The sequence below is a fragment of the Tyto alba genome, unplaced genomic scaffold (genome assembly GCF_018691265.1).
Source record: "Tyto alba isolate M040663 unplaced genomic scaffold, T.alba_DEE_v4.0 Super-Scaffold_2, whole genome shotgun sequence".
Taxonomy (NCBI): domain Eukaryota; kingdom Metazoa; phylum Chordata; class Aves; order Strigiformes; family Tytonidae; genus Tyto; species Tyto alba.
In genome coordinates, this window is record NW_024881282.1 from 31,204,518 (window position 1) to 31,228,194 (window position 23,677).

Sequence of the window (23,677 nt, forward strand, 5' to 3'; positions counted from 1 at the left end):
TGCTGCTGCTGTGGCAAGGAAAGCCAACAGGCTTCTGGGCTGCATCGACAAGGGCATCACCAGCAGATAAAGAAGTCATTACCCCACCCTACTCAGTGTTTGTCAGCCATGCCTGGAATACTGTGCTCAGTTCTGGACCCCACTATTCAAAAAAGCTGTGGGCAGGATGGGAGGACAGGGTCCAGAGGAGGGACAGAGATAACTGGGAAGCTGCCACGTGAGGAACAGCTGAGAGAATTGAGTTTGTTCAGCCTTGAGAAGAGAAGGCTTAGGGGAGACCTTATTACTGTGTTCCTGTATTTAAAGGGTGGCTACAAAGAAGATGGGGACTCCCTTTTTACAAGGAGTCCCATGGAAAAGATGAGGGGTAATGGGTTCACGTTACTCCTGGGCAGATTCTGGTTGGTCACAAGAGGAACATTTTTCACAATGAGAACCATCAGCCACTGGAATAATTTCCCCAGGGAAGTGGTGGATTCTCCAACATTGGACACTTAAGACTCAGCTGGACAGGGTGCTGGGCTGTCTTGCCTAGACAGTGCTTTTGCCAGGAAAGATTGGACCAGATGATACTTGAGGTCCCTTCCACCCTAGTATTCTGTGATTCTATGATTTCACATAGACTATACCTCACAATATCTAAACTCTTTGCAGGGACATCTGGCTGACCCTCTTTCTCACTCTCTTGCTTCCAGGAGACCAAGATCAGCATCTTGTTGCTGAGATTGGGCTAACTGAATCATTGAGAAAGGAGGGGAATATCAGGTTAATGCTTAAATACGGGTAACGTTCATGCCTGTCTTTAGCACACTCTATTTCTGTTTTACAGGTAATAAGAAGAAGAATCAAAAGCAAGCTAGAGAAACCAATTCCAAGTGACCAAAGAGCCTGGGAGGAAGAAGGTGACTGTCATCTGTAACAGCTTCCTCAGGGGGAATGCCAAAAGGAACCTTCTTGCATCTTATCTTTGGAAAATCACTGCCTTGTTTGTTCCATCCTTGTCAGGTACCCCTCAAACACTAACAGAATAGCCTTATTTAAATGAAAACAGACTCTTCTGTTAATGTTTGCTGGATAACTTGTAACTTCGACCTTGAATTTAATTTTTTCCTGAGTGATTCACAGGTTTCAATTACACTGATATTCCCCCCCATAAGAGGTCCTTACTATTTATATGAATGGTTGTCAAGGAAACCAGGAATCCAGCAAAGCTGGGTAACTTTTCTAGATTCAGAATTTCTCATGCCTGAGTATTTAAAGAAATAATAATAATTCACACCGAGAAACAACTGAAAGGAGATGGGAATTTTTACATTTTTGCTAAAATTATTTTTCTATTTCTGCTGGCCTTTGCTGCTGTTGTTCTTACTCATCGCAGAAGCACTGGTGACTTTAATAGAATTCTGCCTCATCTTTTGCTTTGTGAACAGATGATATCTTCCACACATACATGCAACAAGTCTGGATACAAATAGCAGTGGGCAAAAAGGTTGAGATAGAAATGGATGATTATCTGAACCTCTGGGTCCTGGATAATGTAGAGCAAATGCAGAAACCATGGAGCAAGCCACAACTGGAAAGGAAGATTAGATATTAAAAAGGCAGAACAAACAAAACCTCCCAAACCAGCATCAGCATACAGCAAAGGAGAATAACTGCAAATTAATTCTCATCTCTGTAGCAAAGTCTGTAACACAGTCTGACTGATGCTTGGTTTTTTTTTTTTTTTTTTTTTTTTCCTTTCCCAATCTCTCACCAATACACAGATATACACAAAGGGCAGACAAGTGGGAAAAACCTGATTTAAGAATGCTTCTTCAAAACAACTTCCTTAATAACAAAATTAACTGAGGGTGCCAAGAGTTAAGCCATGCTCTGTGTTTGGAACCAACATGTTTTATATGGATGAAACTGCAGCCTGTTATATAAAGTAAAATGGATGGTTCTTTGTCTCTGCCATTTAGGTAACGAGACATTCAAGCCATACAGCTTCTTCAGAAAATAAAAGACCAAAAGAAATTCACTGCCTGGGATCTTTGAAGATTATCTCCCTCCCTTTAGGTCTTTGTCTGGCTTTCCTCCACAAGGTTTCCATTCCTCCCTCCTTGCTTAGCCCCACCAAACTCAAACAGCCAGTTTCCAGTTGAATCTGAGTCCTCTTCTTTACTCTCATTTGAAACATTCTTAATTTTCTCCACTGTTTCTTGCTATCTCCAAAACGTTGAATGCCCTCTCCGTTTTTCTCCATTTGTGCAAGATGAGACTGCAGAATAGAAAAGTCTGGCCAGTCTCAGTGCTGTTTCTTGTTCCTTTGGGGCCTTTGGCCTCAACTCCAGCTGTTTTCAGTAGTCAAGGGTGGAGAACCTACAAGAGCCAGAGCATCCTGAGAGAGGTCAGTGAGAATAAAACATACACCAGCCTCACAGTCCTACCTCTCCAGCAGAGGGAAAAGTGCAAGTCTTCCCTAGAAGATAAGATAAAGCCTTTTTTTTTTTTCTTTTTTTTCCTTCCTGTCAGTGAATGGGTGAAGAGAAACACACAAGCTGGACTAGATAAAATGGCGGGAAGCCAGAGCTTTCTGCTAAAAGCTGGCTGACAGGTAGATCTGGCTAGAATTTGGCCAGTGGTCAAAAGCAACTCATGGCTGCCCTTCTCACTTCACCTGTATGGAAAGATAAGAAAGATCAATTGCACACTTTAATTGCTAGTGAACTCAAATCAACAAGCTTTTTGTACTAATCCATCAGAGAAGATACATACCCAGCTTTTTAATTTTAGTGACTATGCAAATACGTGCACATTAGCTGCAGCCATTATATGTCCTGGCAAATTTCCATGCAGCTCTTAGGGTCAAAGTCCAGACGCATCCAATCTACATTTTGCACAATGTCAGGATATTAAACAGGTATCATCAAGATGCACTGTCTAGAATAAAAAGCAACACTGTCTCCTGCACAAACACATTATATTGGACAGACAATAGACTCAGCTCAGTGTCAAAAATATATGTGAAGGGGAATTTTTTTCCCTATTGGTTTTTGTGCAAGAGTCCTTTTTTAAAGTTGATGAAAGAAGGTAGCAGAATAGTTACAGTGACTATTATTAACCAAGTAATGCCCGGCAGGAGACTGCAGGTCTAAAATATTAGTTATCATGTGCAAAAAAAACCCTAGCCAAAACCCCAAAATGTTGGGTCACCCTTTTAAGAGTGAAAGATCTTGTCCTGTTTGTATCCAATACAACCCAGAATGTAGTTCAATGTAACAGCCAGAGTTGCAGATGATGATGATGTGTGGAAAGGATGTGGAAAGGAATGCAGCTCTCACCAGACCTCTGACATCCTAATATGAAGTCAAAACATAGCAAATACATATGAGTAAAAAGCATTCATTCTTCTGTTCAGAAGGAAATCACTAGCTACTATCTGGCACCTCACCAGTAAATCACCTCTTTCCAGACCTAAACTTCTACTGCTTCTACTTTCAGAGCACGAACGGTGAAACTTCAACAGCTGAAAATGCTGCACCAAGAAAAGAGGCCATTAGTGGGTGGAACACACATCCAGCTGGTAGAAAAAAAATGCCATATCCTATAAAGAACTATTAGTTCTCTTATTTTCAGCAAAAGCAAAGAATTTGCAGGAAAACAGATAATCTTCCATTCTGCAGGGTTGGAGGCCAGATGAGTGAGAACTTCTTATATCGCAATTATTGCTTCAAGAGAACAAAAATTACATGAAACAGTGTTCTTTTCTCCAATGGTAAGTATTATAATAGATCAAAACTCCTGGGACTAAAAAGCTCCAGGAATACATCTGGGATAAAAAGGATAATAAAGGATAAAATGTATTACAATTATGAACAAGAAATACTAACAATAACCTAGTATAAGAAACACTGAACACAACGGGGGGGGGAAAAAGTATCATTTTTGTTACTAGAAAGAGATAACGTGTCTCTCAAACAATGCAGCATTAACCAGAGAAACAATCTGAAGAAAATAAAGACATTATTGGGAAATCTGAGCTCCTCCAAAGCAAGAAATACTGAACTTTATGTTCATGACACCAGTCATGACCTTCTTGCCTAGATCCTCATTAAATATTGGTCAAATACTTCAGATAACTGCTAATTTGCATGAGTGGTGTTTAAAGCAAGTGTCCATGTGGCAGACATGTATCTCTTACACTTCTTGGAACTTGTGGTGTGAGGGCTAAGGCCACCTGTGCCACCCTAATTCCATGTAATCTTGTAGTTTCACCCTAAGGACCACCAGATAAAAATGCAGTCAGATAGACACATGAACACAGATCTTAAGTGGCTGATAAAGACAATACAGCTGGAATCATTTTAGGAAGGCTTTCCACTGTATCAGCTAAAAACTGTAGAACCCACACAACTGTGAAAGGGGTCAAACCTGAAGTAATAGAATAGTGTATGCTGAGTTTTCATCTTTGTTGCTGAAAGGGTGAGACCCAGACACCATCATTTTACCCTCAAAATGAAAAGAATTAAGCTTTTTCAGGACTAAGTTAGTTTGATCTGAAAAGCGGTACCTGCACTAACAGAAATAAAATTTCTTAATTTAGAAATTCAAATGTTCCACGTTGGCTAAAAAAGAGGTGCCATCGGTGGCATCTAATTAATAACCTTATTATGTATCTCCCCTCTGAAGCAGGTACTCAAACTCCAAATCAGCCTGAATGTCCTTACCCAGGCTGGCTCAGAAGACCTGTGAGAAGGGTGACCTCACTTCACTGTGTGCTCTCGCTACGTCAGACACACAGCATGGCCTGTAATTTCCAGTGCTGCGAAAAAGTGTCATACAAAGAGGTGTGCTCAGGTAAGATGAACGTATTTTTTTTTGCCACAAGAATGACCATTTCAGCCCTGGCCCTTCAGAATACTTTCTATCTACACTTGCTGCTGGACTGCTCCATGGGAAGGAGTTCATATCCGAACTAAAATGCAACACTTTCCCGAATTCCAGCTGCTTCTCAGAAACAAGCCAACGCCAAGTACTTTACAAACAATGAATTCTAACAATTCCAGCTCCCTGGTGGTGAATCAAAGATATTCTTGGAGTTCTTCCAGCCTGATATAATTTTTCAGCTTATCAATCAGACATGGAGTTAGAGATGTACTTCAGCTCTTTGGAAATCTAAAAGCAAAGATGACGAAACATTTTTAGAAGATGCTCGCATCAATACCAATCCTTAATCAGAATGCCTTGAGCAGTCACTGCTGCTGTTCTATCAGGAAACGAATGCCCTATGACAGGGAGGTGTCCTTACCAGTAAGTGAAAAGCCATCAAGGTCTAAGACCATAGTAATTACATGTCATCCCAGCCTTTTATCTGTTAGTGCCAAGAAAATAAAATGTGCTAGAACACAGGATGACCGTTAACTTTCCCCAGAAATTATGGGGGATATGCAAACTGTACCCCTTATGCAGAACAAAGTGTTAAATAATTTTCATATCTCCAAGGTTAGGACAGCAAAATCCTTTAATTTCTCCCTGATGGATGATAAGGTTCTGAGAAAGCAGTTGCTGTAATGGGGATACATAGCACTAACAATAGTTGCAGTAGTCAATTTGAGGCACTGCATGTTTTTAACTTCTTTTTTTCCAGGGCACATTGGATAATTTTTGTCAAGCTTTTTTTTTTTTTTTTTTTTTAAAATCTCATGTGCAGTTATTCATCTTTTTATCATTCTCTGATAAAATAGCCTTCCCTGGAGGTGCAGCACATGTTTCTGTAATAAGAGTCATGTTTAAGAAGCTGAATGCCAAACAGGAATCCTTGCTATTGAAATGTCACAGTCAGCTGCTATGATACAAATGTGGGTGCTGTCACTGGAAGAGAGTTGGCTCCTTATTCCTCACTTTACATATGTTATGAAGAGCAACTACCCTGGCTTTCTGGTGGAGGTAGTACAGTGACTGTACTGCTCTTCCCTAGAATCAAGAAAAAGGTGGAGCTACAGAGAAGGTCACAACAGTTAGAGATAAATTATAAAATTAGCAGAGAACTCTGATGCTGTCAAAACACCAGCAGCAGTAGGAATGTGTAAGGGGTTTATAAAGTCAGGCACGAGGCTTTCCTTTGGAATAGCCAGTTGTGCAGTAAAAGCACTGCACAATATAACACAGTAGGCAGACGGGGACCCTTGAAAGAGGCCCAGGAAATACTGCACCTTCTTGCCTCACACTGAGCTTCATCCCATATACCAAGTTCTTACAGTTCCCAATCTTAAATTAACTGACATTTCTAAAGCCAAGGAGAAATTACACAAAAATCTGCAAAAAGCTACTCCACCTTTGGTATCCTCCCCCCTCCACGAAGTCAGAGGTGAGGCTGCTCGTGAAAGCTAGATGTCACTGAGCAGATGACAACCGCTGGAAGTCGGTAACAGCACCATGGCTCCCCTTCTCATTACCAATGTCTGACCAGCCTCAACAATTTCCACACCACTTCTTTCATCACCACCTGCTTAGAATGGGCAGAAATTTAAGACCCAGTGTGATTTTATGTTAAATTACTTTTCTCATATTCTAGGCCTGAATAATAATGGAAAGCACATCTAGTAATAATTTGCAATGTTGCATGGCTTTTTTTTTTGTGCAGAAGAGGGACCGGGAGGGCAGAGGCAGTACTGCTTAGGCTACTCAGTCTGCATGGATAGATTCTGACCACTTCACAAAGGTTCCACTGTGCTGGGGGGTTTGAATTGCTATCTGTTTCTTGGTGGATATTCATTTCCTCCCAAGCAGTCTGAAGGAAAATATCTTGGCTTACAAAACCTGGTCTGTTAACGTCCAGTCATCTGTACTGAAAACCATGTATAAAAGGCCCTGTTCTTAGCAGGACAGCACTGTGTCACAACCACAAGCATATTTTATCACCTGAGACTTCATGTCTCTAATATTCAACGTGTTCATTAGCAAATACACAAAATCGCAATTATAATGTGGAAATTCAAGTCTAAAATTAAGCCATGCAAGTTATGAAAATCTATACAATGTTTTGATCATAGACTTTAATTTTCAAAATCTTAAATTAGAATTTTTTTTAAAAAATAAAGTATCATTCTGATACCCGCAAACTAAGATTATTAGAAAATACGTATTTGTGGAACAGAATTACTAAGATCAATTTAAGATGTTTTAATCATTTAACAATTGTGCTGCAGAACAAATACTGATCTTTTGAGGAATAGTTAGAATAACCGTAGGATAAGGAACTCATAAATAATCTTACTGGGGGCGGTATGGCCTTGTAGTTGCAGGTGCAAAGAAACATAAAGAAGCTGCAAATTAGCAACAAAACCTGAGCAGGCTGTCCTTGAAAGACAGGGTGTACGGGACCACAGGACTGAGTTTTCACAGCAGTAAGGGTCAGCTGGCAGACACAGTGAAGAAGACTACGAGCCTTCATCTGAAGACCCCCGACGACCAACCGAAGACTCCAGCTGACATGTGCAAGAGACATTAACATATGCCAAATGACTTCCTGGAAAAGTTATGAATATGATAAAAACGCAGTGGATATGTATGATTAAGGCAGTCTAAATGTTTGCTGATTCCATTTTCACACTCACACATTAGGAGGAGCTCTCCCCTGTGTGTCCGGCGCTGTAATAAAGAATGCCTGCTTTCTAAAACTCCAAAATTGAGTCTTAGAGACTGAATTAATTACCACTTTCCGGTAACAATTCCTTAAAAGAGAAAGGGAAATGGCAGGAAGAAACAGCAGCCTATGCCTGTTATTTCACTGACATGTACAGTAGGCCAGTTTACAGAAAGACAAAACACTGGTGAAATGCAGGAGCATTGCAAGCCCACCATAACATGTGACAGTACTTGACCAAAACCACAGAGCTGTAGAAACACTTTAACTGAATACCTACCCCTGCATAAAAGAATGTAAACATAATCAGATGCTGTGTTTCACATCCTGTATTGCATTAATAGCAATTAGAGCTTGCATATGAAGTGGAAAAGAAAGGAAGGAAAGTAATGTACGTCTGATAACTTTGTGTGCCTGCCTCTGAGGCACACAGTGAACCGCTTAACATAAACAATCACTCGTTGCCCTTGAATGTTATATAATCTGCATGCAACGCAACACAAATATAGTCTAACTGTTATAATCCATGACAGTTAGTAGCCAGTCACTAGTCCTGTGAAAATAAATTGTTATCGATGGCTGCTTCTGCAACATCCAGGGGAACTGCCTGACCAGGAAAGTGGTGGAACGCAGGACAATGCTGGCCAGTTTTGTTGTTCAAGGCTTTATCAACACTGCTATCATCGTTATCCTCTGCAATCGATTTGACTAACACTAAGCTAATGATCTGTTCATCAAATATCATGTCACATTTTCCTAATTGTCAGTCAGGTCCTTCTCTCCCATGTTCAGCAGGTGGTATCTGCAGTTCTGTTGGAAGCATTTCCTTGAACGTGGTTCCAAAATTGGTACATGACAACGTATGATACATATAGCCCCACCAATGCCATCATTCATTGGAAAGGCTTCCACTGGTAGCAAAAAACATCATGGCATTTGATTTGCTTTTGGTGTCATTTGTCGCACAGACACTTACAAACAGAGCATACTTTAAAGCAGTTAACATCACTGGGGTATTGGCTTTGAGTAACACTTGCATGGACAGTACAATTTGTCAAAGAGGACACTTGGTTGCTGTCCAGGTGGTGAAGGGAGTCTCCATGGTAAGGGTCCTTGAAAGGGCATCTTAGTTGGATTGGGTGAGACTTCCTAAAACTGTCCAATTTTAATAATCCAGCTGGCCTGTGGTCCTACATGACTATTGCAAGACATGCGCCATCCACCACTGTACATTACCTTAACCTACACACAAACCACTTCATAACTATCATAAGTAGGTACAAAAGACTGTCCTACATGATCATTTCTACACGTGTAAGAACTGTTTCTATCAATTCTCTTACCCTTGTACAACTGATTAACTTTGCAGCAGGAACTGTCTGGGAATCTCCAGGACAACCAGATTCTCCACAACAACCAGATTCTCCACCCAGGCTGTTAATCAATACATTTAAACATACAAAATGGTCTAGACACAGCAGGGACCACCTGGGAAATCTCAAGAACTGTCTGAAATTCCCACTGGGACACCTCTTGTAACAGTCTGTCAGATACCTCTTGTGCAGATGGCCAGCAGTTCAGTCAATCACCTACTTTCAACTTGGTCTGCTGTCTCAGACCAGCCCTTTATCTGCACAGACGACTAGCCTGGGAGTTCCTGGACTCTGGGAATTAGTAACTTAAATGCACTGGGAGAGCAGACAGGCACGGACCTGAGGCCTGGCTACGCTGCAATTATAATTAAAGAATTAAACTTTATTTTTCTGCTTTACTCTCATAACCCTTGCCCACCTATCTGACCAAATGATGTCAACGTCTGACCTAGTGATCTGCCTTCCCAGTTCAGATGGAAGTGTCTAAGAAGTGATTCATCTCATGCTTAAGTAAATGCCTAAAGTTAGGCAATATTTATGCCACTCATTAAGCCAGGCTGGTTTTGTTCTCTGGATCTCATCACTGATTTTGACTGAGTGTGCAGACAACATCAACATTTCCGATATGAAATCACCTCAGGCAGCACTGGTAGTGAGATTTGTGGTCTATTGTTTCTGGGAACAGTAAATGCTGGAATATTGGCCATATATGCAGTGAAGTATGGAGCTTTTCACATTTCACTTTCAGGTCAAATGCTCATCTACTGCAAAAACCTGTTCACCATCCCTACCTTCAAGTTCACGGATCAATTGCAGCACATTTGTGGGCTGAACTATTTAAAGGACATGGCTTTTCTGCTTTACCAGTGATGAAGAGACTATGCTTATCTGGGCCATCAGGATTTACACACAGCAGCGCAGCCAACTGCTTATTCTACCTTCTGCTTCCCTCAGTTCACCTGACGTTGTCAGCAGTCTGCCAGGCAACATCTGGGAAAACAAACTCACCTCATCTGTATTCCACATATCACACATATGGTGCTGCTTTATCAGCAGCTCCTTCTGCTCTGGGCCAATGCAGATCGCAGTGGGTTTAATGCCTATACTTCCTTGTGAGTGCACTGACATGAGATTCCATGTTGAATAACGAAGTGTAGAAGCTACATGCTTGTGTTGCACATCTTCACTGGTTAGCTCTGGAGTTTCTTCATATAAGACTGAACTGAAAAAAACACAATATCCTGCAGCCTGATATTTGCAAGACGCAGCGGTAATAGGTCTTTCAGATCAATGTTTCAGAAGTATGTTTTTTTCTTTTATTTAATGTTCAAAGAAGACAATCTTCAGTTTCCAGTTATTTTGTGGGCTGCATTGCTGTAATAGCTACATCTACTGCATTAGGACCAAAGCTGAGTAACATGACTAATGTGGTCACATAAAGTGAACCTACATTGCCAAGTAACGTTCCAGTTTGTAGTCACAGTCGTATGTGACCACACAAATTTGGAAGAGCTGTGTGTGGGCCACACTGGGTAGAACAAGAGTGAAGTCTGCAGCTATGGCATGGCTCGATTACTGGCACCATTATCAGCTGCCCACACTTTAGGGATGCTTACTGCCGCTTACTAACTGCATGTAGTAAGTTTAGTTAATGGGAGAGAGCTGCACTGGCAGTACCGTTCACAATCTGAACAGCTTCTAAGTTGAGGGAGAGCTTTTAAGCACCGATCTCCCTTGCAGTTATTGTCAAGACAATAAGGAGAAAGGCCAGGTTATATTGGGGGAGGTTACAAGTGTCTTGGTATACTGGCTGTTAAAATCATTAAACTAGCTGTTTAAAATAAATATATCCCATAAGTTCCCATCTCAGTAGTGTCTGACCCCCTTCCTGGAAATGATGTTATCTTGTCTCAGGTCCACAGCCAAGTATCCTCCTCTTCCACCCCATCCCCTATCATGTGCCTCAAGCAAAGATAGACCTTTCCCTGGTCAACCTTTCCTGTGCTTCATCCCCCTTCCAAGCAGGTTGGTGTTAGTTTGGTGGCACCTGCCACTAGGGAGAGAATGAATATAGATCCTTTGTGGTACAGGATGAACACAAACAGCTGTGTCACCTTGCAAAAGGAAAAAGAAAAGTTCTCTAAATTTTAAAAGGAACATCTGACATGCTTAATTCACAGCAGTAGACAAAGTAGGCATGTTGGTTTGCTGGGTCCAGAAATTCTGGGATAAACAGTGGTTCCTTCTCTTCCCTTTCCTGCAGTGAAGTGTCCAGCTCTCCTCTAAAACCTGACAGAAAACAACACCTACTGCTGAGACTTATTTTCGACACCTTCCTTCAGAATACTGGTTGCTCTAACACTAAGTTAAACAGCAAATATTTTAAGAGCTTCATGGTACGTTAAAGAACGTTGTGAAACATCTTAGTCTCCATATTCTGCCTTTTAAAAAATTAATACTCTAGTGGAAACTGTTGCCTGAATTCTAAAGAGCTACTTGAAAACAAAAAAGCATCCATACTCTTTATGGAGGATCTAACGTTATGTGCTCCCTTCCACGGTTTGAGCAGGAACAAGAGCAGGAGGTGGAGCAGGACTTTTCCCAGGATTTAAGGGCTTAAACTAACATGCCAACTCCTGCTGCATTAGAAGTAAGAGGCTGGAAGCTTACACATATCCAAAGGGAAAAAAACAAACATGAAATGAAATGTTTTCTGTATCAGCTCAGATGTATTCCGAAACAATGAAACACTGGTGGATGAAAGCTAAGCAGAAAATTTCTCAAGCTATTGTTCAGTCTAAACTCTTTTAAATGTCAGCAATTGGTGTTGATTAGAGGTTTAAAAAAGAACTATGGAGGGTCATTAAAACTGAAACGTAGTATATACTGTAACACTGGATTCATAGATCACTCTAGAGAAAGGCAGACTTTCTAGTAAACATTCCAGCATCAGCTCTATATTTTCTTAACACTGGACAGCATAAAATAGCTCACATGAGTACAGGTGAAATACACGAACCCAAAACGATCATTAAATTCTCTCTAGAGGCTATGTAGGAAACAAACGGGATCAGCTCCCACAGCTGTCTGTAAACAGCTCCTCCGTGCCCCTGTCTTCTTTTCTAAAACTTGCAGAATGCTCTGGATATGAGCCAGCATCATACCTGGCTTCTTAAAACTCCATTTACATTTACAACTCTGCTGTCCTTTGGCAGTGTCCATCACATTCACCTATGCTGAGTACTACTTTATACTGTGTTTTTTGGCTACTGAAATCAGGGAAAATGCTTAGTATGCAGCATGATGAGCTCCGAGCAAGAGTGGCAGACCTAGAAAGATGCATTTGTGCATCACTAGCTGCATCCAGTAAGAAAGTGGTCCCCAACCTAAAGCCTACAGGTTACAGGCAAGACAGTCCAGTGTTGCTTTAGGTCATCAAAAATTAAAGTTGAGTGAAGAGGGAGGGACAAAACAAGACTTTGCTCTGTAGCCTCATATCTGCACAGTGCTTTGACTATAAATCAGCAAGTTGGGGATCACTGAAGTAAGCTCTCTTGGTTATTATTTACTTAACTAGATTGGACCATACCCAAATGACCAGAAGGAAAACACTAAGAGGTCTGTCTTCCCCAGCTGAGAGGCTAATTAAGCACTGTAAAACCCTACAATTTGCAGAAAAGCACATGTAATATAGACACGTACAAGATTTACCAGAATAAACCTCCTCCTTGCTATGAAGCTGTAAAGAACAGAAGGGAGAACTCTAGCTAATTAAGTTAATATCAGCTTATGGCTTCATGCAGAAAGACCAATAAAACAATAAAACCAGCTAGAAATAAAGTATTTTTCTCAAGGATCTCAAGGAATTTTTTCCCTTTTCCATCTCTTTCTACAACTTTTTGTACTCAAGATTCTACAAGATGGTATGATTTGAATCTACCCCTTAATTAGCGCAGCAATTTGCTAAATTTTGGTTTTTCCTTGTTTCAGGGTGCTGTTCAGAACAGTCTGATAAGTCATACAAATTACTGCCACCAACTCCAAATGCTAAAATATGAATAGTTCATTCTACCTCCACAGCTAAAAAACGTGCAGCTCAAACTCAATGCTGTGCCTCCGTGATCTAATTTAAACTTTCTAACTATGAAAAGATAATTACTTTATGCTTTGAGTAAGTGATTTTTTTTTTCCCTTGGAACTCTCCTTTCTTCATGATCTTTCCTTTTGAAAGGGCATCGAGATAAAAATGTAGCTATTTCAAAATGTAATATTGATACCTCATCAGAGTGTGTGTACTTACAGTGTTACACACCCATGCTTAAGGAATGCAGGGAAGTCGAATGTTTCCAGTAACAGACTTGGGCTTATTGAATAAGGTACTTCAGACTCCACCATTGCTACCAGAGAGAAGTATCCTTAGCAAAAGATAATGTGATCAGATGGAATTCAACCTGAGCAGCCAGAATCCTCTTGGTAGCAGGTAAAATTCTAAGCTGCTAAACATCTTATTCATTCGTGGAGAAACTGGACTGATTTTTAGCCATTTAGCATCTTCTAGTTAAGTGCAACTGGGGTTACAGTCATGTGGGCTAGAATTAGTTTTAGCCAGCAGTTCTACCAGAAGTCACCAATCCAGAGAGATTAATAAAAAAAGGGATGACATGAAACCAGAACTGTATGAGAAACATTTGCATTTGTCTTTCTTTACCTTGAGCTCATCTGCATCATAGAAGTCTATGCGCACAGCAGGGACCATCCATGTCTGAAACAGTGTCGCCAGGATCTGTTTGGCAATTGCATCTGCGATGAGGTGGAAGTGGAGTGGGTTTCGCCTGATACGAGAAGGGAGGGAAAGGCATTAGTTGAAAGGTTTCTAATACCTACTGTAAAAGGACAAGATCAGAACTTACAAAGCTTTATCTGTGTCTAAGGTCTCCAGGTAAAGTGTGCAGCATGTTCTGTGGAGTTCTGCTCTGTGACCAAAATGCCGATACCCTTACAATTTGAATAAACATGACAATAATAGAAATAGTGGATATATTTCTGGGTTGTTGTACACAAATATAGTTCCTTTGGCTTCAGCGGAATGTGACGATTTATAACAGCTAAGGAACTGGTCCCTTCTACAATCTCCTTAAAAGAAGGCCAAGTTAATCCCCCTTTGGGGTCTTGAGCTGTGAAAGCGATTGCTTTCAGTTTCTAGGTCAACCTGGTAATTTATCTTTGTGGTAAGTGGGGGTGAAAGGGAAGGTTAAAAAATAACCATCTGAATGAGGTAAAATTCCAGGACCACTGAGTTTACACACGTGTTTTCTACCAAGCAAACCTGGGGTATCAATAGCTGTCCTATGGGAACCCAAAATTAGATGTTTTACGTGAGTGCTTTCTAGCTACTGGCACGGTGAATAGAATGGAGATTGTAAGTCTCCCCACATCCTTGTTCCTAAGAGGGAGGGAGGGTTGAAGAAAAGCAGGAAGAAAGAAAATATTTTACTTCAAAATACCAGACTTGGGTTCACCTCTGTAGCTACAGAACTTGGGGCTAAGTGAAAAGCTTCAAAACAAGCTGAGTGAAGCCAGAATCAGCAAGAGTGGCAAGGTTTGACAAAGTGTATGGATTTTTCAACAGTAATGTGAACTTGGACATTTAAAATACCATGTTTAAATCCTTTAACCTTGATTGTCTCTTTGACGGAGAGTAAGCCACAAAGTCTTGTCTTTACTAAACTTCTGTGGTAGGAGTATGAAAACCTGACAGTGGAAGCTAGTCATAATTTGCAGTTTTCCACGTTTATCCCCAGCTTAGCAACTTTCCCTGTCAGCAGAGAAGGACAGAGTTTGCAACAGCCACTAAGAAGACAGATGGTTCATTTAGACTTTAGCATTGGCTCAACCTTTCTTTGACCCCTAGGGTGGAATAGTGGAGTCTCATTTCTGTGAAATTTATAAAGGTGAATGGATGTACTTGTTTACTGATATTTTTTATCTAAAAAGAGGAGCATATAGTTTCAGACGCTGGTTAAAGTGAAAGATGGCTGATTCTACTACATTCTGCTGTGTAGACAAGAAGTGAGAAAGTCTGTGTTAGTTCAGGCCAATGTATTTCCATTACATTTTTGGGTTTAGCTCAAAAGATGAAGGTTGTCTCTTTCTCCATTTCCTCTGTTAATGAACAATGCGTGCCTTTCTTTTTAATGCTACTCTTATTGCTTTGATGAATAGTAATGTTCCTCACTGAACACAGTTCACAAGAAAAGGTAACAATACATATAATGGTTCATAGTATCTGTGCTGGTTTTGGCTGGGATAGAGTTAATTTTCTTCACAGTAGCCAGTATGGGGCTGTTTTGGATTTGTGCTGGAAACAGTGTGGATAAGGCAGGAATGCTTTAGTTGCTGCTGAGCCCTGAATACACAGAGTCAAGGCCTTTTCTGCCCCTCACCCCACCCCACCAGTGAGGAGGCTGGGGGTGCACGAGAAGTTGGGAGGGGACAGAGCTGGGACAGCCAACCCCAACTGACCAAAGGGATATTCCATACCATCTGACATCACGCTCAGCATATACAGCTGGGGGTAGAAGGAGGAAGGGGGAATGTTCGAGGTGATGGCATCTGTCTTCCCAAGTCACCACTACACGTGATGGAGCCCAGCTGTCCTGGGGATGGCTCAGCACCCGCCTGCAGATGGGAAGTGGTGAATGAACTCCATGTTTTGCTTTGCTTGTGCACGTGGCTTTTGCTTTACTTATTAAAATGTCTTTATCTCAACCCGTGAGTTTTCTCATTTTTACTCTTCTGATTCTCTCCCCATTCCCACTGGGGGAGAATGATCAAGTGGCTGCGGGGTGCTTAGTTGCTGACTGGGATTAAACTATGACAGTATCATAACACGTCTCTCAGCAGAAACTGGAGATTGTTGTGAGAAGCAATGCATGGATAGATTTTGCAGTGTTAGAAATACTGCACCTACGATCCAATCCAACACCCAGGGATGCCAGGGAAGCTGTTGTATTGGCTTCAAGGGCACCATGGATCAAATTATGCACTTACAGGAAAAGCAGAAAAGGGCTGGTTAGAAGCTTTATATATGAGATAATCATGATGGTGGAATAAAACCACAGCTGATCTACATTGAACAATATCCAAAACACTAAGCCGCAACAGGCTTTCCAAAAAGACAAAGGCCTTTCAATCTCCAGCTTGCCCTGGAGTGAGGAGGGGAGAGGAAAAGGTGTAGGCTGCCAGCTGCTGAGTGTCCCATTACCAAGCTGAAGGAATCACAGCAATTATATGTGCTTCACCAGCCCAGCAGGAGAGAAGAAGAGGACATCCTGGCTCATGCAGATTCTGCAGTAACCAGGCACCTTGCCAAGAAAAATTGGGAAACAGCAGTGATCAAGAAATACATTTCATTAGCAGAGAAAAGGCCAAGAGAAACCAAGTATACCACCAGGGGCTCTGGGTACAAGCAATGCAGTATCTCAAGGCAAATAGGTGTTGAATGTCAACATGCACATTCCACACAGGTCCCTCTGCTTAGCAGGGGCTGAGCATGGTATCTGGTAGGACTGTTTCCCAGCTGGTGTTCTTTAGTAGATTCTTTTCATTTTTTTTTCAGGGTCATTTATCTATATATTGCAAAGTAGAATAAGAAGATTAAAAAATCAGTTAAAAACAAGAAAGCTACATCTTCTTTCAAACCATCATTTAGTTAAGTGGAATTGATATAAAATATTTCAAGATGAAACACAAAAGTTGAAAAGACAAAATCTGATACAAAGACACTCAGATGTTCAGTAACAGTTTATACTTATCTGAATGACCCAGAGTGTATGAAACTTAAATGGGAACAAGTGGGTGACATTTTCTTTAGTTCAGCTCCTACTGGGAAAAAGAAAAAAGGAGTAGTTGTACTCCTACACAGAAATCTCTTTCAAGTTGTTAGCCTCATGGTAAAGATTCAGCTGGAAGGAAAGTATGTGTCAGAGGCAAAGCAGTAGATTATCACTTACAAAAATATATCCCCCAAACAGAATAGTGACCCGGTGACATCTACAACTAAATGTGCATCAGCCACAGAAAATTTTACTCCAGATGAGATTTTATGCTACTCCAGATGAGATTTTCACATTTATTTATGTGAAATGTGAGGTTTAGCATGGCTCTAGAAGCCAACAGAGCACAGACTCAAACATGGAAGACCTTCTGAAGGTAACAGCACCAGCGTACACAGAGATGACACCTTTTACCTCTTCTGGTGTCTGCAATACGCAAAGCCTAGAAGATATGGATTGCTTCAAAGTGTTTATGAGACAAGCTCAGAAGCTTAAAGATCAAATGTCCACTGCAGAAGATACAAAAGAGATTCTGTAAGATGAGAAATCTTTCTCAAGGGATATGAGAAAGAGATGTCATCATTATTGGCCAACGTGATTCAATCACTAGCTGCTGTACCATTTGCTGTCAATGAAAGATATTCCATTCTTCAGGCTGGTCTTCTTCCAGGACAGAGACATTTTGGGATATGAGGTTTATAACACTGAAATAAAACTGTCTTTTTGGAAAGCCTGTTGTGGCTTAGCGTTTTGGATATTGTTCAGTGTAGATCAGCTGTGGGTTTATTCCACCATCATGATTATCTCATATATAAGGCTTCTAACCAGCCCTCTTCTGCTTTTCCTGTAAGTGCATAATTTGATCCATGGTGCCCTTGAAGCCAATACAAAACTGTTCCTACGGTAAGTTAAGGGATAGCCATGTGGAGAGTTATGCTTCACAGGCATTTAGTAGCTACAGTTTTAAAAGTTTGGGAAATGCAGGGGGAGATACTAGAGTCTTCCAGAGGGAGGCTTGAGAGTCCCTCACCTGGGTAACAAGGAATGGTGGCACGGCCTTTGAAGAAGTTTAACAAGCTCCTGAAGACACTTAAGTTTGCTAGTGGAAGCTGAGTGGCACAGAACAGGAAAAATATGATGCTCTGGATAAAGAGAAACCAAATTTCTTTCTGTTGTGAAGGTAGATCAAGTTCTGAAAAGGATTTCAGTGCTCTGGTTTCCTGCAATAGCAGGAGGGTTAATGACACGACCCAACAGGTTCCTTCCAATTCCCTGAGCCTCAGGACTTCAGTGCAAGACATCTTTCTTGGGTTGAGGGGAACCTGGAATCAAGCCTCAGAGAAAGTGAGACCTCCCCTTCTCCCGTTCCAAATGTGAGGTGGACTTCCTTTGACTTCAACTTCTCTAAGCAACTCACAGCACAGCTGTGTGTTGTCTTTATTTTTAACGCATATAACTCATTTTCCACTGGGCACATCAAGAGAGAGAAAAAAACATACCTAGTAGAGGTTTGTCGTGTCTTGTACTGATGGAAGGTCCTACACTGTAAATGGTGACAGTATATGAAACTATGGAATAATATAGGTCAATATATGACAATTTTGATAAACTTCTCTTACAAAATTCTGGAAAATTCCCAGTATTCATATGAATTCATGTGCTTGGAAGTCAAGGTTTCTAGTGTCCCAGGATTCAGAAGACAGCCCTTGAACGCTGAGCCCTAGGTCTTCCAGATTCCTTACTATAGAAATAGGTATTGAAACAGCCAGAGAATTTCTTCCAAGGTCCAGAAATACTCTATCTCATTTATCTCACAGATTTTGAACATCTGAATTTTTACCAAGTACAACTTTTCACAGTTTCTGCTACATGGAAAATGCTGATGCGCTAATGTCTTAATGTGGAAGAATGCCATTTCAAAATATGGGTATTTCCCATCAAGTGGAAACTCAAGGTTTTAACTACTCTATTTAGAAAACTTCAAATCTTCATATATTAAAGTATTTCCACTTATCTTAAGATCAGAACACTATCTGACAAAGTAAACCATACGTAAAGAACACACATTTATTTTCCTAAATTGCTTTCCTCAAAAGTGAATGAAAAGAGATTCTGGCCAAGATTTTCAAGCATGAATGCTTAAATATAGGCTCTTAAGCCTAAATATAGGAGTTCAAATGAATGCTCTCATTTTCAGAATTGCTGAGGTCCTATAAAGTTAGTAAAATGACAAAAAGTCAGTAATTTTAAAAGTCAGGCTATGAATTTAGGAGCCTATTCTGAGGTACGCACTTCCGTATATTTTTTTATCATGATGTCTTATTTTTACATTTCAAAACTTCTTATTCTTCATCACAGTTTTGATCTGCTTGCTCAAGCATTTGAGGCCCATTCCTTTCGAATAGCCACTGACACAGAGTTAAATACAAAAATCTACAATTGAAAAAGGGAGTAGTGAACCAAGACTCACTCTTCCCTTCTGTATTATTCCATAGCTCAATTGTTAGCAATTCAAAAAGCAGCTGCTTGGTTGCACAGTTCTCTCTCTGCAACAGGGGAATTTTATTTTCTAAGAATATAAAAAGGTCAGTAGCCCAGGGGCTTTATTTCCAAAACTTATACTTTATTAGGGGAAGGACAACAAGGTAATACCTTTTATATCTGTAACAAATGGTTACAAGAACTTCAAACAGAAATTATAAAAGGCAGCTTGGGATTTTTTTTTTTTTTTCCTAGTGCACATATGACAATCCCCCTCTCACATGGGAAGAATTTTAATGTGAAAATTGTTACAGATTTTTCATACCCCTTCACATCCAGTATTGATTAAAATGTTCCCCAAACTATTGGAGATATCCTAAAGATACACTAGCTGCCTCATCCATGGATCTTCTTGTTTTGTGCTAACTTTTAGAAGCACTTTAGGAAATAATAAGAGATTTAGTGGCCAGATTTTTTTTTAAACACTGTTTTCTCCATTATGCCTCCATTGTTAGGACAGCTAGAAAATACAAAAAGAAGTGTGCATTATTGATGTGTCTATATGGATCAGAGAAATCAGTTCATGCTTTATCGTTTTTGCCAGAAGAATCTCCCACAAAATAGATTGACTTGTTAGAAAAGTTGGAAACAATGACAAAGGTTTTAAATTCTCAAATTAACTCCATTAAGGCAAAGTGGTCTCTATGGAATACAGCCATTAGATTACATAAGCTTTAATTACCAGCCAGTGTTGACTTGTGACTCTTACTTGGAAATTACGTGTCAACCTTTTTATTTAATTTAGATTTTCATTTCGTTTGCCTCATTCTACTCATTCTAAGAAGAAAAAAAAAAGTTTATTATTCATACAGCAATCTGTAACACAATTTCATATCCTAATCTTAAAAATGCTTAGACATATGCTTAACTTTAGGGTTATAAGCAGCCTTCTTAAAGCAAAGAGGATACTTGGTATTAGATAACACTTGTCTATTTGACTGGGTTTTTTTACACTACAACACCCCACCGCCACTACTATGCAACTATTACTGTAGGATAGATGAAGCATACAGCTAAAGAAGTAATCATGCCTTCTTCAAAGAAGAGGGACTAACATAGGGAAAAAAAATCCAAACAAAACAGTATGAGCTGGCACAAAAGAGAAGCTAATTTTTCACAGATTCTCAGGTTGACCTAACTGCCAGCAACATGTTATAACTGTGTAATTTTGGCCTTTCCTTGTTCCCAAGTGAAACATGGTGTACAGTCTGGCCTTGGAAAAGATAAGAGTACATTAAAAATCATTTTAGCTCTTCCTCAAGTTAAGACTTACCTAAGTAGAGACAGAAATTATCTTTGCAATATGAAACTATAACTCGTGGTCTGTTCCTGTGGCACTCTTGAGGTTTTCCATTTTCAGAAACGGAGTAAAACATTGAAAATGGCCCATGTAACTTGACCAGTAGTTGCAAAAGTTTCACAGAGAGCTATTAGCCACGGGACACTGCTTCAGTTTTGTAAAAGAAATGAAGATGCTTTTTGCATACTACTATATGCACTGTTTCCAAAAGCACTTGCATTTCATTTTGTCCATTTGACCCAATATCTTTTATTTTTAGTGTTTAGTCTTTTGCTTCGGAAAAAGTATAGTTGCACTTAGGACACAGTGGTATCAGCTTGGCTGTGTTAAACTCGCTTAGAGAGAATTTTTTTTTTTTCTTTACCCCTGCAACAGATTTATAACATCTTTCATAATTAGTAATTAGATGCCCAAGAGAGGAAAGCAGGAAAGTTGCAGACTAGGACTAAGTACTCATTCTACAAGCCTCCCCCTGTGCAGCACTGCCAATGCATATTTATCAGACTCTGCAAACACTGCACTATCCCAGCTCTGCTGAGTCTCCTCCTGAGAACAGACTGTCAGTTATGTCAAACTGGGTGTTAAAAGCTGCTGGGATTTTGTGGCTTGAGCATACGTTTCCTAAAGACAAAACTGGAATCAAGCTCCTTTTTCCATTGGGAACGAAACGCATTTCTGAACTACCGTGTTCTTATAAGGAATCAACCACGCCATCCCTTTCCCCTCCTCTTCCCACTCTCTGGAACATGAAGACGCATGCAGTTTCTCAAATGGTTTGAACAAGTAGCTTGCCTAAGTCTCACGATATATTTGGTATGACTAGAATAAGAAACTTGCTTTTTTAGTCCTGGGGAGAGCTGAAATGTTCAATATGCAGGATTTGCTGTACATTCATGCAAGAGAGAAGAGACAGCACACTCCATCTATGGAAACTCCTGTAGCTTTTATTCTTAATGACCCAGCACCCCTGTTGTTTTGTGTCTCTCTATCTAGCACTCTAGCCCAAAGTTGGGTGTGTAACAAATATGTTAATGCATGGAGGGAAGATGATTAGACTGACATGGCCCCCTTTTCTCAGAATTTTTCTACTAGAGAAGTAGGAATTCACTACACAAGTAGGGAATGTAGGTATGTCTTTTTGAATCAAAATGCACAGCTGGAGCATGTTTTAATTACTAAACTAGATGGAAATGCTAATAAAAGCACATGACATCTCCATAACTTTCAGACAGATTCAATGAAATCAGTGTTCTTACAACAAACACCAAGTGAAGTGCAGCAGAACAGGCGAGGATATTAAGCATGGCTGCTTTGAGGGCCCAGTTGTTTAACCAGTAGATTGTATTCGTGGTGTTGCAGGGCAGAATTGAGGTGTAATGCTCAGCTGTCCAAGAAGAACCCACACTGTGCCTGGCTGCATAGTAACAGCTGTGATTTCTACACAAGTGTCTTTCAATTATACAATGCACTCTTTTACACTCTTGTTAGAGGTGAATTCTGCACCTGCTATTTCAGGTTTGGTTGAACATTGATGATCAGAAACTTCCAAAAAGGAAAAAAAAAATCTCTTTGACAGTATGTTTGGAGTCATGTTCATTCTGTTCTTGCAAAAACTACTATCTGAGATTGAATGCAGTGATCCTACAAATGAAGGACCAGTAGCCTAACTTTACAGATTAGGACAGAACAAGCAAACTGTCTTCTCCACTGGAAACATACAGTCCTTTCAAAACATCTGTTTTGCTTGGCTTACTGGACAATGCCAGCTGGGATGCATTCTCTGGTGCGCATTGAGGGGTTAGGAGAAGAGATGTTTCCATGCCTGTTTTCAGTGATGACCCTGAAGTCAGATGGTGAACTTGCTACTGATGTCATGAAGCACCCACTATCTGAACCAACCACCTCCAACTCCCCTAACTCCTTCTTCCTAATGCAGTATAATGGCCTGTCTCCAACCTTTATTCCTACAATTAGATAGATCTTAACATCTAAAAGAAGCCTTCTTTCCAATCATTGCAATTTTTGAAGCACATATTAGTCCCCAAGATGACACTGTTTGCACATAGCAATCAGTGTATGGAATCTTGGTTCTAAATTCAATTTCAGCTGAGTTTGTTGTTTATTCTCCAGCCTTCTTCACCACTGCCACTCCAAAGATAAAGATCCAAGAAAAGAGTGTTTCTGAGGCAGGACCCTCTGCACATGTAGTCACAGCATCAACAGATGTTTAAGAAGCCTCTGTTTTATAGAGTATTAGTAAGAAATGCCTGTAAGAAGCTCTGTCTTTTCTTTGAGAACATTTTTTTTCCAGCAAACAATTTAATGCCTAGTAAGAAAAGCTAGTTTTAGGCAGGAACTGTACTAAGGTTTCATTAGCTATACTGGACATTATCTTGATCACCTCTGCTGAGCTCAACAAATCCTCTGAGATGAGCAGTACTGCTAGCTAAACAGCAAATATATTCTTGACAAGGGCAGAATCCACAAGACTTAGAGTACCAATGTTATTCCCTTTGTTTTGATTTCATATTTTTAATTTAATATATTTCCAAATTACATCATTCTGCCATTATACGGCAGAATTGTTTATAAGTTTGCTAATTGCTCAGATGAGTGGTTTATGTGAAACAGGGACGTTTCTTTGAAGTAACACAGAAAGAGACTGTTTAAATCTTTGTGCTGTGAGATTCCTATTATTTACAGAGCATTTGGAAAGCTACAGAATATTACAGTCTCCTCAAAATGAATGCAAATACCAGGAGAGAAAAACAGTGAGAACCTAACCGCTAAGGATAACGCATGCCACCATAAAAATGGGCATTTGCAAGAAATCCCTTAGAAACAACAATCAAAATAGACAAAACGCCCCACATCCTTGCAATATAAAGCCAGTTTACACTGAATAATTCAGACATCTAATTGGAAATAGATATAGTTTTAAAATTTAACAGGATTTTAACATTCAGAAGAATTCTGAGCAGAGCATGATACAGGTTTT

The 23,677-nt window shown here is 40.1% G+C and overlaps 1 protein-coding gene across 3 annotated transcripts in view; it reads right to left on the reverse strand.

Moving 5' to 3' along the window:
• Nucleotides 1-23,677, reverse strand: part of LARGE1 (LARGE xylosyl- and glucuronyltransferase 1) — a 303,034-nt gene that overhangs the window by 128,631 nt on the left and 150,726 nt on the right. For all 3 annotated transcript variants that reach the window (XM_042791992.1, XM_042791993.1, XM_042791991.1), the window contains one exon: nt 13,712-13,835. In XM_042791992.1, the coding sequence (XP_042647926.1) occupies nt 13,712-13,835 (124 nt within the window). The remainder of the gene's footprint in view (nt 1-13,711; nt 13,836-23,677) is intronic.